The sequence below is a fragment of the Leopardus geoffroyi genome, chromosome B3 (assembly GCF_018350155.1).
Source record: "Leopardus geoffroyi isolate Oge1 chromosome B3, O.geoffroyi_Oge1_pat1.0, whole genome shotgun sequence".
In the NCBI taxonomy this organism is placed as follows: domain Eukaryota; kingdom Metazoa; phylum Chordata; class Mammalia; order Carnivora; family Felidae; genus Leopardus; species Leopardus geoffroyi.
In genome coordinates this window covers 72,418,699-72,432,924 of record NC_059337.1, presented here as the reverse complement: position 1 = coordinate 72,432,924, position 14,226 = coordinate 72,418,699, and the positions used below count along the sequence as shown (strand labels likewise).

The following is a 14,226-nucleotide window of genomic DNA, read 5'->3' as shown; positions in this document are numbered from 1 at the left end:
AAGGGTTCAAACTAAATCAATGTATAGATAGAAAGCATTAAAATGTTGATTATACTGCATAGGATCAAAGTGATTAGCAGTTAGTACTACGTGAACATCGTAATCAAGAAGGGGGTTCCCTGGGACAGCATTTCTCAAGGTAAGATTTGATTTTACTTAAGGTTATCATTACCAGGGCCTTCATGCTCTAAACATTTGTTTATTCTGTTATGACTATGGCTTTGCTCGTCCTTTTTTTTTTTTTTTTTTAGCTTATTTCCAAGGAAAATGAGACAAGCACATCTTAGATTAGATTTAACTGAAAACCTAGGGTGTACAGATAATTAGCTTATGTATTATGTAAGTGAAAACATCTCTAACTTATCTTTTAAAAGATATTTTATCAAACACAAGTGAACACAACTTTAGACTTTAGTAAAACCTCTTATATTAAGGATATAGAGTTCTGCCTTTTACACTCAAACTGTGAGGAGGATCATGGACTACAGAAATAATATTTGTAAAGAGAAATAAATAAGAAACTCCTACACGATGGTATTTCCCCACAGCCCAATGTGCCTGTTCTGTTGAGAACTTTTCTCAAAGTAATATATATAATAGGTGTGACAGCAATATTCCTGTTTAAGAGGTAAATTCTAATGCAATTTTTTATCCCTTTTAAAATGGATTCTCCTAGGCTCAAAGCTGAGTGTGCTCCCATCATTTTAATAAGTGTTTAGGCAAGTCCTATGACAATTACACCAACAAGTTTCCTCAAACAATCCTCCCCCCACCCCCCCACCAGCCCTCCCTATGTTCTGCTTGTTCATATACCCTTCACCCTTTGCTGTTATCACTGCTATGTGTGCTTGTACTTGAAAGTAAAAAGCAATTCCAGATTACAGCAAACTCAATGGCCTTGCTCCATAGTATGGCCCCGGCTGAAGAGACAGGAAAGGGGAGAAGCACGAATGACATCATGGGTTGAGATCAGGCACTACCAGAAGCCCAGCTTGTGTTTTAAAAAGAGGCTCTTAGACATGTTCCCAGCAGGTAAGTCTTCACTGGCTTGGAGAACAGGGAGGACTATTTGACAAATACCACTGTGTTTGAATTTCTAGAGGCTACCCAGGCCAAGAAGACATCCCTAAGAGAGAAAAAGAGACACATAAACTCAGAATTACAGCCTATATATATATATATATATATATATATATATATATATATATGTATATTTAAAGATACAGTCATTTTGAACTCTGTCATAAATAACTTCCTGGATAATTTCCTATAGCATTAAGAAGAGATGGGTATCACCCAATAGGAATATAAGGGCAGTGGGCCTAAAAGATAGGTTCAGGCAATCCTAATTTACTGAACAAGATTTGACTCAGGAAATACCAATGCTTTGTTTCATGGGTATAGGTAAATCCCAGGAAAACTAGGGAGACGGGCAAAATCTCCAGAACCTCTCCCCTGCTCCCACTCCTGCCACACTTAGCGCTTTATTGTGGTACTTACCACTTACCATTCCTCCTCAAATTCTAATTCCCTGAGAGGTCAGATTTGATCTAAGGAGATACTAAGCTAATATTCACAGTCACTAACAGCTTATTGTGGTGTCATTTTCAAAAGGGCGTATGTAACTAAATGTTAAAGAACATCTGTAACAATGTGATATAAGCAAAAAGCGAAAACTGTTAATTATATCATCTTTGTCTACATGGCAAATGTAAGTAAGCTCCTTAAGGCAGGGGAACTTTTTCAGTAGCCTCTACAATCAGACATCTGTATAGCAGTCTAGTCTACTTAAGATCAGGTGATCCTGATCCCATGCTCGGGGTTACCATGTCTAACACAGTTAACTTAGTCATATCCGAATTCTACAAAGGGGAACTATAAGCTCACCTGCAATGCTTCACCACACATTCATTGCTGCAGTACTCATTGTCCCAGTCCTTACTCACAACAGGAGGATTCTCACAACCGGACCTCACACAGCGAGGCTGGGGTGAGAGTGTCACAGGAGACCCACTCACCAATTCAACATCCATTTGAGAAGGAGACTCCACCTGTGAGAGGAAGAGAGCACCAAAAATGAATTAGATTACTACTTACCTAACCAGCTAGTCAAATGCATTCTGGAACCCAGTGGAGCAGCAGGTATTAACAGTCCTTCACATATGGAGGCAGAATTCTAAGAGAGGAGTTCCTGGTCTCCCTTTCTTTATGCAGCTTTAGAACTTTGTCAAGCAGACTGACATGAAGATTCTTGATGGAATGCTGGCCACATGCTAGTACTCTTTAATTTCATCTGTCACTGACTTTGTTCCACACTTGAATAATATTCCTTTGAAAATGTCAAAAGTACAATATGCATAGTGTCTGGGTTACCTCAACTAAGATTGGGAGGACTAAGAGAAGACAAAATGTGGTGCCATTAGAAAAAGGGAGATTCACAGTTTCTGCTGATGGGGGGGGGCGGATTTTTCTTTAAAATGATTGCTTCATTAATTGTGGAGCTAGAGTCTCAAAACAGACACATTTTATTTAAAATGACTACTGGTGATGTACAAGTTAAAACTAGGGTAAGTGGCACTTGTCTGTGTCTCTTTGGAAAGACTCCATGATATGAACCAATTTTTTTCTAGCTATATCCCCTGTCCATCCTCCCACTTAAAACATCAAGCTAAGCAGCGAGAGGCAAGAGATATGGAAGAACTTTTATCTCCAAAGTTTAGGATCCTTGGATAGACACCCGCTAACTCTATGCTTAGGCTGTGTTCTCTCTAGTAGAATGGCAGTATGACTTCAACTTAGTTAAGGAGTGGTCTGGGACAGCAGACCCTCCTAAATATTTCTCACAAGAACACTACAGATTGTCGTGGGTAGGACAAGTCACAGTCGCAGGGAACTGCTACAGGATGTCTGTACTCCTGGTTGCCAGGCATTAAATGCTAGTAGCAACCTCCACCTTTATTGGATCAACCGAAATAATTAAACTTTTACACTGGTCTAGAGAAAGACTTAAAAACAGAGGCTCACCTCGGGAACTACATCCGTGATCATCTCACAGATTGTCTCAGGGGAGGTTTCCTCCACTGTATGGGCCTCAGGGCTGTTGTTCATAGGCCGCTCAGGACTACTTTCCACAGCTGGTGGGACTAAGGTAGTCTGCATTTTCAAAGTGGGTGGAGGCACAATCTTGATCTGCAGAGGAGGTGGCTGCTGCTGTAAATTGATTCGAACTTTCTGAGGTGGAGGCTGTTGCATGGCCTGAAGTGGGGGAGGCTGTTGCAGAATGGTCACTTGCTGCTGAGTGGGGGGCTGAGGCATCTGTTGCAACGGAGGGGGTTGTAGTCGGGGTGGAGGCAGTTGCATAGAAGCTGCAGCTGCTGCCGCTGCCTGCAACACTGACCGAGTGACAATCTGGGCTTGTTGACTGGGCTGGATAGTGGCTGTACTGGTCTGGCCTAGTTGGATCCCCCGGGAGGTCACCACTGTGGCTGGGATAACAGTAACCATCCCTCCTTGAGACATAGTAATAGAAGAGGGCAACATCTGTTTGGTAATAATCAACTTGGTGATATTGGGCTGACCCCCAGCCCCAGAAGATGCCTGATTTGCTACATAGGAGGAAAGAGTGGAGTTAACAACAATGGAAGGGGATAGGGCAGGGGGCTCTGTTGAGGCTGGTGCTGGAGATGCTGGGTCAACAGTAGCCATAGGAGGTGGAGAAGGAGTCTGTGATGGTGGTACTGGATCCAATTCTACTGTTTCCACAGTGGCCTAAAAAACCCCCCCCAGAAAAAAAAAAAAAAGTCATTTGGAGATTTACTTTGTTCCCTAGAACATATTCACTCTAATCATCTCCCACGAAAAGACACATCACAGATTGGTAAGAAAGAAAGAAAGAGAAAGAGAAAAACAAAGAAGAGAAAAAAAAAGAAAGAAAAAAGAGCAACTGTGGGGAGTAATAATAAATAAGGGGGAGAAACTCAGAAAGATTTTGGCAAGGTTTATAATGGAAACAACAGGAAACCTGTTATATACTTTTGAGCTTTTAATACTGCATAGTAGTAACAAGTCACACAGGTTTTTGGTGGTATTTACTTCTTATAACTGCTAATAAATAGCTCCAAAAATCGTTTTATTGGTTTAAATAACCCTCTTACCTGACACTCTTGATTGTCTTTATATGCAGCCAGAGCCTTCAGATACTCTTTCTTGGCAGCTTCAGTTTTCCTTTTATATACCTACAGGAAAGAGAGGCTGTTTAAAAACTCCCCATACTCCTAGAAAAGACCTATAATTCTATATTATTTATCAATGAGTGACAACTCATTTAAATATTTACAACTCTTTTTAGTGAATACACTTCTGGAAGCTAGTAATCAAAACAACCTCCATGGCAAACTTTCTAGTGACCATGCACCTGAAGGTCAGCCAATCAGCAAATCTTTCCAGAGCAACTATACTTCTAAAGCAACACCAAACCATGCCCAGTTTTATAATAAAAAAAATCCTGATCCAAAAATTATGTAAGATCAGGAGTATACTTAGCCTAACAAGTACATTCTCCCTTAAGGAAAGTGGCAAATTTTTTGCAATCATGGCCACAAGAATTCCTCCCATCTTGCATACTTCTTCCATCAAGGGCTGAAACCTACTTTCCCCTCCTTTGAATCTGGGATACCCCTATGAATTGCTTTGACCATGAGAATGTGGCCTAAGTGAGAGAGACAGACTTTGCTCCTAAGTCAGCCATACTATAAACAAGCCAGCCTAGCCTTTTGAAGGATGAGAGGCTATGTGAATCAGGTTGTCTAAGCTAACAGGTAGCACCAAATTGTCAGATACAGGAGCAAGGTCACCTTGGCCAGCCACACTAGCTGTCATTTGGCTACAATCACAAGAATGAGCCCAGGCAAGAACATCAGGAAAACCATCTAACCAATTTACAGAATCACAACAAATAATAAACTGCCACTATTTAAAGCTATTACATTTGTGGTTTGTTGAGCAGCAATAGATAACTGTTATAATACATTTTAGCTTTTTGTTTCAATTAGGTAGCAGACTCACTTTGACATAAGACCTGGGGAATGTAGGGTAATGATAATTATAGCCATCTTCAATTTTAATTGTATCTTATGTAGTGTAATTTTCATTTATTTTTAAAATCCGTATCAAATTTAGAGAGATTAACTATAGTTTTCAAGTTTATACTAAACCAATGTGAAAAATGTAAACTAAACCCTAAATTCAAACTTAGGGTAGTGGATTTTAGAGCTGCAGGTTACTGAGGAATGGCCTAATTTGACAGATAGAAAAAAAAAAAAATGGGCTTTAGTAAAATTAGATTTGGTGTTTTTACAAAAATTATTAATTTTTAGATGGGTATTTTGGATTCAGTGGATGGCTGCAACTTCTAAGACAAAGTATGATCTATGAATGCTATAAACAAAGAGCTGATATGAAATAAGAGCATTTAAAAAAGTTTAGAAAGGGGAGCCTGGGCGGCTCAGTTGGTTAAGTGTCTGACTTCAGCTCTCAGCTCGAGTCATGATCTCACAGTTTGTGAGTTCGAGCCCCATGTCGGGCTTTGTGCTGACAGCTCAGAGCCTGGACCCTGCTTCAGATTCTGTATCTTCCTCTCTCCTCCTCCTCTGCTCATGCTGTCCCTCTCTCAAAAATAAACACACATTAAAAAATTTTAAAGAAAAAAAGTTTAGAAAAAACTTCTAAAGCATTCACTATCCACTATCCTCCATGTTTTGCTCACCTGTTTTTGTTCCTCTCCAAGACTGTCCCACATGGAGGCCACAATTTTTGAAACCTCCCCAAAAGTGGCATTGGGATTCTGTCCCTTGATGGCAGCCTGTGTGTCACGAAAGAATAAAGCATATGCTGAAACTGGTTTCTGGGGTTCATTAGGATCTTTCTTTTTTCTCTTCTTTGGGGCCTTCTGCTTTTTCCCTGCTTCTACCACAACTGTCTTCTGGCTGGGAATTTGCTGTAGGGAAAAAAAAAAGAGAATTACAAGGGGGAAGAAGGAAGGATCATGTCTGGAGAACTGTAAGAAAAGGACTTTTATACGGGGGAAACTAACTAGGCACATGGATGTAATTTTCAGAAATGCTAAAAAGAGGCAATAGGTTTAAGACATTAGTAAAGTATGTGAGGACCAATTAGAATGGGGATTGGGAAAAGCATTATGAACTGTAGATTGAGAGGCAGGACCCCATACCCAGAAAAGAGCAGAGGAAATGGCAGGGCAGGAGCAAATAATACTGAGTAGGCTCTGTATGCCAAGAGTTTTATCCCAGAATATCATGGCAGATTTGATTTTGGCAGGGAATGCCTCACCCTCCGGAAATCCTCAACACCATCCTCATGAAGTGAACTAGTAGGTGAAGGGGTGGTTGAAAGACGATCCTCAGGTGACTGGGCAGGTGGCAGGATGGTGCCACCCCCTAAGCTCAAACCAAGTTGAGAACTCAGTTCTGACTGATCAATGGTGGTCAACTGGCTATGCCCCATCAAGCCAGATGTCATGTCTGTCATTGGTACATCAATTGTAACAGGTGGGTTGGCACTATACTGAGTTCCTATAGAATGGTCCAAGTCCTGAGAGAAGCAGAAGGACTAATTAAACACTAAATATAAAAAAACACCACTCTTTCCCCCCACTGAATTCAGGACAGTTTATACTCTTGCTTACCCAAACTGTATCATCGTTTAAACACTAAACAAATAATTTGTCTACATATAATAAAGTACAGAAATTATTAAAGTCACTTCTTTGTATTCAAAAGCCTGTTTCAAAATAAAAACTAACCAGAGAAGTCTTAATTTTGGATAATTTAAAGAACAAATAAGTTATTCAGTAATCTGGAGGTGGTGATGACACATAGGGTAAAGAAAAACTTCCTCCCTGTACTCTCCTACAATAGTGGCTTTTAAAGTTGCAATACACAGGCAATCAAGAGTAAATAAGGCCAATGTTAGAGATGTATGGCATCAAATATAGTGTGAAGATGTGCTACTGATGAAATGTGCTGGAAGCCCAATACACTGATTTTTAACACATACTAATCCACAATTAATACATTTGGTTCAGACTGTTTTGGAATAAATCTCTCAACATGCTAGCTACCACACTCACATTTTAATCCTGGGCTATGAAGGCAACAATAGAAGGAAAAAAACCTTTCCCCCCCCAAAGCCACAATCCTTTTCATATTAGGGTGAACACAGGACGTTTTATAATTTAAAACTAGTTTTCAAGTAAAATTGATTCAAATGATAAATTCCGTTCAAGGGAAATTAAGTCTTTGTTGGTGAGCCTTTAACCACAGAATGAGAACCAAGTAATACCCAAGTGTAGTAGGGAAGAGAGAGTCACTTTTAACTCCCTTAACATCATGCCCATGAGCCTGGGTAAGCTTGATAATGTCTTGCCCCTTACCATGGTCAAGCCCCCACTCAGGAGCCCCCCGCCCTGCTCCATCAAGCCATGGGTCATGCCCACAGGCATGTCCAATGTCTGGACCCCATATTGGGCTGAAAAGCTGCCATCCTGAGAGGAGGAAGGGTCTGCCAGGTCATCAAAGTGGCCAACCACATCTGAGACAGCCAGTGAGGGATCAGAATCCAAGGAGATAGGTGGGATTTCAAATTCCTCATCTCCCAAGCTTGGTGTATGGAATGTCTGTAGGGGGAAAAAGGGAAAAAAAATTAGTGGGAAGAGGAGGAACTGCATACTGCTAAGTGAAGAACATGGCTGGGTACTGAAGTTTCTCAGTGTACCTCTTTTCAGCCTGGATCCTATTTTTTATCAGTTTCTTTGGACCTATTTAATTTTGCAAATAAACCTCTCTTCCTCATACCTTTGGTCATATGACATACAAGGCTGCCAGTATAAATCACAGTTTTCAGTTTTTTAATCTGTTTTTATCAATTGTCCTATCATGCTTACGGTTCTAATGAGTGACTCTCTTGGCACCACTAGTCCAAGGACCCAGTCTTTATAAATTGTTTTGCCTATGACGCCTAAAAACTCTCAAAAGATTCTAATAGACAGCAGTTGTTTTGCAATTATACACCTGAACTATTAGACCACAGAAATTCATTGTCAACCAGTTATACTTTTGACTGTTGTTTTAGGTTCCTTTGAAGCAAAGAATGATACCCTCTTCTAAAATATCTACATTTAAGAGTTCCATCTTAGAGATCATGATGTTAACAACCAGTTAAGATTCCCATTTGTACAGCATTTTTAGAAAACCCAACAATGCCAAGATAAAGCTAATACTCAGGAGAAAACCCTTCACAAGAGCTACAGGCAAAAGGCAAATTGGTTCTCTAATAGATTCTTAATCTGGCTCTGACAGCCTTTCTGTAAGAGAGGAAGAAAAAGAGTACTCCAGCTGGCTATAAAACCCAATCCCTTCCTCTGAATTCAACTATAGTAATATACTCTTTTTATACTGAATGGATCCACCATTCAGGGAGCCGAAAGGCTAATGTCTGAATGAAAATATATTAAATGCCATGGTTCCTTTTAGACGTTAAAAAACTAAATTAGAGCACATTTGCAGCAAGAGCATTATAATTGCAAGAGACTTTGGTGTCAGAGAAGGTCTAGGTTCAAGTTCCAGCTTTGCCACTTACTATATGATTTTGAAGGGGTTTTCCTCATCTATAAAATCAGAGTTGTAATGGCAATCTCCTTATATTGTTTTTTTTTTATTTTTTATTTTTTTATTTAAAAAAAAAATTTTTTTTTCAGCGTTTATTTATTTTTGGGACAGAGAGAGACAGAGCATGAACGGGGGAGGGGCAGAGAGAGAGGGAGACACAGAATCGGAAACAGGCTCCAGGCTCTGAGCCATCAGCCCAGAGCCTGACGCGGGGCTCGAACTCACGGACCGCGAGATCGTGACCTGGCTGAAGTCGGACGCTTAACCGACTGCGCCACCCAGGCGCCCCTCTCCTTATATTGTTATTATGAGAATTAATGGGATTTAGTAACAAAACTTTTATCACATTGCCTTATAATTGCTTAATAACTATTAACCATTGCTATTAACAATATTAATATCCTAATTATTAACTTGAGACCTACTAATCAGTTATCATAGATACATGGAATTTTTGAAACTTTAAATTCTATCAGCCCACACATGGCATAGTAAATATCAACTGATTCTGATCAAATTCAATAGGTACCCACATTTTTTTCATGATTAAACAATGCATTCTTTAAGAGTTCCTCAAGGTTTTTATAGACCCACAAAGGGTCTCAGTAATATCACTATTTATTTTTTTAAGGTTTATTTAAGTAATCTCTACACCCATGTGGGGCTTGAACTCCCAACCCTGAGATCAAGAGTTGCTTGCTCCTCTGACTGAGCCAGCCAGGTGCTACACCATTTTGATTTCAATGAAGACATTGTTAGAAAAAGTATTTCCAGCTAGTAGAAACTAGGGGGAAAAAAAGTATGTCTGTGAAATGCCTAATCTTTCTGAATCTTACTGGTAAACTGAAAACAGTTTCCTAAAAGACAAAAATATGTATATTTCTACATTTTCATTCTCTAAGATCCTTACTATTTTACTTAACATGGTAAAAATTTGGTAGTTGTCTAGGATATAACATGAGAGTGGCACAAGGAACATAGGAGCCGGCAGTTCTTAAGGAAAAACTTAAAATCTACCCCCAAAAACTAAACATTTTTCAGTATACAGCTTACAATTCTTCTTACTGCGTGAAAGTTCTTAACTTACTCTTTCTGAGATTTTAGTTTACGTAGGTTCATGTGACATTTTTCAGGAAGAGAGTACAAAGATTTCTACCAAATTTTCATGTGAACAAAGTTATGGGGATCGGAAAAAGGATCCACAGAAACATATACTAGATTAATAGTTGTATAATGGTAGTTTTCAGTTTTTTATAAGATACAGATTGCTTTAGCAAAGCAAAAGATGCCTATCTTTTTCTGCTTACCAGAACAAATAAAAAGGCAACTCTGCCAAGATGTGAAAATGATACTATTTGTTAAAAAGAACTAAAAAGAATAAAAATTCATATCCCAAACAAGAGACCAGTGTTCTGCAAAGGACTACCCTTCATAAACCATCTGGACTGCTCTCATGGATAACACTAAAAAACCAGACATGCAGAGATTCCACTGTATTAAATTAACAAGGCATTCTTTCTATGCACCACCCCCTGGAATGTGGAAACAGCTTTTCTATTCAGTATCCATAGCTTTAATGGTTTTTTTTTTGGGGGGGGGGGAGGGGGCTTTGTTTTGCTTATGTGTTGGTTTCTTCCCTAAATAAGAAAAGTAAAATAATAGCAATGATCAAGAATACAGAGGGGTAAACCACATGCTAGAATAAACACAAGAGATTCACTTTAAATCTCTTTTACTACCACAAATGACCTTTAACATTATGGGGAAAAAACCCCAATAATGGATATCTAGTTATTTTATTTTAGTGGGTCTACTACATAACTCACATATAAAACAAAGATACAACTGTAGCAAATATTAAAATAAAAACAAATAATTTCGACACAAAAGGAGAAAACAGGAGCATGATGTAGCTACCCTCTCATTCAGCTTTCTCCCTCTGTGTTAAATTTGTGGGTCTTTTTGAGGTAAGAATCAGTTTGGGAATTATAGTTTATAAACAAGGATCCTCAGCTATTTAGAGGACCAAAAAAAAAAAAACATGATCTCTCTCTCTTTTCATATTTCCCCATGCCAAGACACACAACCCACTATTTCTTTAAGTAGTTTGTGTAGATTATTCATTTTAAAGAAACTTATTTTAATCCAACACCTATTTAATGATACATTGGCACTATGTATCATTAAAATAATTAATTGTTCTAAAAAGTGCTATAGTAGCGAAAATCTTAACTATTCAGCCTGAAATAATTAAGTGATTCTAATATTATAAGTACTTTTCCTAATTAAAAATAGGTATCTTTATATTATTTTTCTCTAAGTGCTCAAAGCCTAGTATCATTATGTAAGAGCCAACCTGAATGAGGGAAACAGACAGATTAAACTCTCTTCAGATAGTGTAACTTTCCTGTCTCAAGCAATACTGTAAGAAATGCTAAGCCTTCCTCTCTGGATACTTACTCTTTAGAAATTTTTACTATTATTTCTTATTTTATTGAGGTATAATTTGCATTAAATACACAAATTTAAAGTATATAGCTCAAAGAATTTTTACACATGTAGACATCCAATTAACTACCACCCAGATAAAAATACAGAACATTTCTACCTATAAGATTTTTTTATGCTCCTTCTGAGTCAATATTCTCTCCTTTCCACAACAGGTACTGTTATTCTGATTTCTATAAACATAGCGTGACACTGTCTATTCTTTATTCATTAAAAAACAAACTTATATAGTGTCTACTCTTTTATGTCAGGCTTTTTACTCAACAATATATTTTTCATATCACCCAAGGTTCATTTATTCGTAGTTGATGACCTTTTCTATTGCTGTGTAGTATTCCTTTTTACAAATGTATCCATTTATAGACATTTGGGTTGTTTCCGGTGCTTAGCTATTATGACTAAAGTTGCTGTAAACATACATGTTTTTGGTTAATATATGCACTCATTTCTCTCATGTATACCTCAAGGAGTAGAACTAAACTGGGTCACAGGGTAGGTATATGTTTATCTTTAGTAGATACTGCTAGTTTTCCAAAGTGATTGAACCAATTTATACTTACATCAGTAATGATTAAGAGTTATCTACATACTTGCAAAGTCTTGTAATTGTCAGTCTTCTTAATTTTAACCATTCTAGTGGGTGTACAGTCATACTCATAATTTTAACTGGCATTTCCCTGGTGAGTAATGATGATGACACTCCTTCATATGCCTAATGGCAATTTGGATACCCTCTTTTGTGAAGTGTGTGTTCAGTCTTTTACCCATTTTTAGGTTGGATTCTTCCTTTTACTCTACATAAGCACTTGATATATTCTGAAAATGATGTGTATTAAAATATGTGTATTAAAATATCTTCTCCCATTCTGTGGTGTGTCTAGTTCATGTCTGAATGATGTCTTGATGAAAAGAAGTTCCTAGTTTCAATGAGGTCCAATTTTCCAGGTTTTTTTATGGTTAGTATTTTTGTGGGCATCTATCTTTTTCTGGCAAGCAAACCATAAATATCACTTTTTCCAAAAAACAATTTAAGTATCACCTAAGTTATATTTGGGGTAGTTCAAAAAAAAATTTAAAAGGGGAAGGGAAGGTGAATAAGTAATGAGAACAACTGTTAGCAATGACAGAGACCTAAGCTAAAGGAAGATACTGAAATTTAATTATGAGCTTCTTGGCAAAATAGTTTTGTTTTCTTAGTTCTTAAAGTCATAGAAACAAAGGATACACTCAAACCTGGGAAGTTTCTGGAGGCCAGTGTGAAATTTACCACACTCTAAATTTAAATCTGATTCAGAAGAAATTGGCAATGATGCACTTTCATGAGGATGAGGCCAATGTGAGGTTTACAACACTCCAAGTAATGAAATTAAACCACGGAGGTATCATTCAGAAGAAACTTGCAATGAGACTGGAAAGCACCAAGGAGATTTCAGTTTTTTAATTTTTTCTAAATTTGTCGCTCATTTGATTCACTTTACCCTCCTTAAGAGAATAATAAGCAATAATAGCAATAAAGAAATTAAACTAGCAACTATGCCTTGTCAATCTAGTTCTCATCCATGAAAATATTAAAGTTTACTACAGGATAAGCATATTCAACAGCAACTGAAAAAACTGATGGAAGTGATTCACTTCACTTTTGGGAAAAAAATAACTAAAATCCTCAAAAAACATTCTGGAAAGCTCAAGACTGCAGTTTTTCAAAGACTGGAAAATTTATTTTTGTCTGTTCCAAATCTTTCTCTTTCACCCTGCCTAAACAAGTGATAGGAACTTATGACAGTACTTTAAGCAAAACTTTTTCACAAATACTAAAAAGCACTTCACCATAACCATTATTTCTACATCACAACATCATAAACTATTATTACAGCCATTCGGCAGCTAGGAAATTTGTGACAAAGGAGTAGTAACCTGCCCGAACTCTGAGTCACTGGCAAACAAACACATGTTGTACTCAACCCCTTTCATGTTTTCTGGCAATTATTTCCTTTCATCTTGTCACTAGCAAAACAAACTTGTAGGTAAACATAACTACTTAAAAAAAAAAAAATCCCTGAGCAGGAAATTTAAGCGAAATAAACACCCTACAACAGATAGTTTCAAGAATGAACACATGTGCACCAGTTAAGTAAACTCCCTCACCCCGATTTATCTTACATATTTTCCTCCCGCTGCGATCGCCCAAGATTCTTATTTCTCTCCAATGAAAGGAAACAATTCTACCCTGTCTTCCAATCCAAAATCACTCTGAGATGGGTTAACTCTTTCCAAAGTCCTGCTTTTCTGATGACAGCAGCTTCCCGGGCCTTCCCCTTAGTCTTCATAGGCTCTAGAAGCAGCTGCAACTGTTCTCTGAACACCAATCGCAGTCCCTGGTTCCCAGCCCCCGGGCACCCGCGTCCACGCACTCCTCCCCGCCGCCCTACCCCACCGCTGCCTCAGGCCCTCCCCCCACAGCGTCGGCAGCTCGTGCTCACCTCGGCCCCTGACAGGAAGGGGTGCGAGGGCCCTGTGATCGTCAGGTAATTGTCATTTCCTCCGGGAAACTGGAAACCAAAAGAAAGCCGCGGGGATAAGTTAGGGGGAGTAAGGAGTTAGCTTGGAGCGACGGATTCTGTCCCCGACATTCTGACAACGCTCCCGAAACCCCGCTCTCTTCTCCCCTCCCGCCAGCCGCCTCTCCACCCGGTTTCCCGCCTCTGCTTCAACCCCGTCGGCCGCGCTCTCTCGCCAGCCTTCTTAATGCTAGGTTCCTACCTCCATCTTCACACAACGGCTACCACCGTCTCAGTCCCCTCATCGCTCCCACCGCCCCCACCGGACTCGGACTTCCGTCACTTCCGCAAGGACGTGCGTCGCTCTGCGTTGATTGGAAGGAGCGCCGTGGGGCTATTGCGAGTCGCGCCGGGAAGGCGGAGCGGACGGAAAGGATAGCTACCGCCCCCTGGAGCTTGGTGGGATAATGGCAAGTAGAAGTTTTAGAGGCGTCCCTGGAGGTGCTGTATGGTTATTACAGTCGCACAGACCGAGA

At 39.1% G+C, this 14,226-nt stretch overlaps 1 protein-coding gene across 2 annotated transcripts; it reads right to left on the bottom strand.

Moving 5' to 3' along the window:
* Positions 1–410: 410 nt before the first annotated feature.
* Positions 411–14,222, bottom strand: TOX4 (TOX high mobility group box family member 4). 2 transcript variants are annotated; one of them, XM_045450318.1, is made up of 9 exons: positions 13,953–14,222; positions 13,673–13,741; positions 7,451–7,693; positions 6,349–6,609; positions 5,765–5,995; positions 4,155–4,235; positions 3,025–3,768; positions 1,888–2,051; positions 411–1,126 (listed from the first exon to the last, which is right to left on the bottom strand). In XM_045450318.1, exons 1-9 carry the CDS (start codon positions 13,956–13,958, stop codon positions 1,066–1,068), a joined length of 1,860 nt encoding a protein of 619 aa, XP_045306274.1. In that variant the 5' UTR covers positions 13,959–14,222; the 3' UTR covers positions 411–1,065. The 2 variants fall into 2 exon arrangements, with proteins under 2 accessions (XP_045306274.1, XP_045306276.1); XM_045450320.1 differs by lacking the exon at positions 6,349–6,609 and having other exon boundaries at positions 13,953–14,085.
* Positions 14,223–14,226: the final 4 nt, after the last annotated feature.

Bases quoted from the DNA above. Each gene is read 5' to 3' on its own strand.
- TOX4 (XM_045450318.1), bottom strand. The intron at 4,236-5,764 runs GTGAGCAAAACA...TCTTTCCTGTAG, and splicing joins TTGGAGAGGAACAAAAACAG to GTATATAAAAGGAAAACTGA. The intron at 3,769-4,154 runs GTAAGAGGGTTA...GGGGTTTTTTAG, and splicing joins AAGACAATCAAGAGTGTCAG to GCCACTGTGGAAACAGTAGA.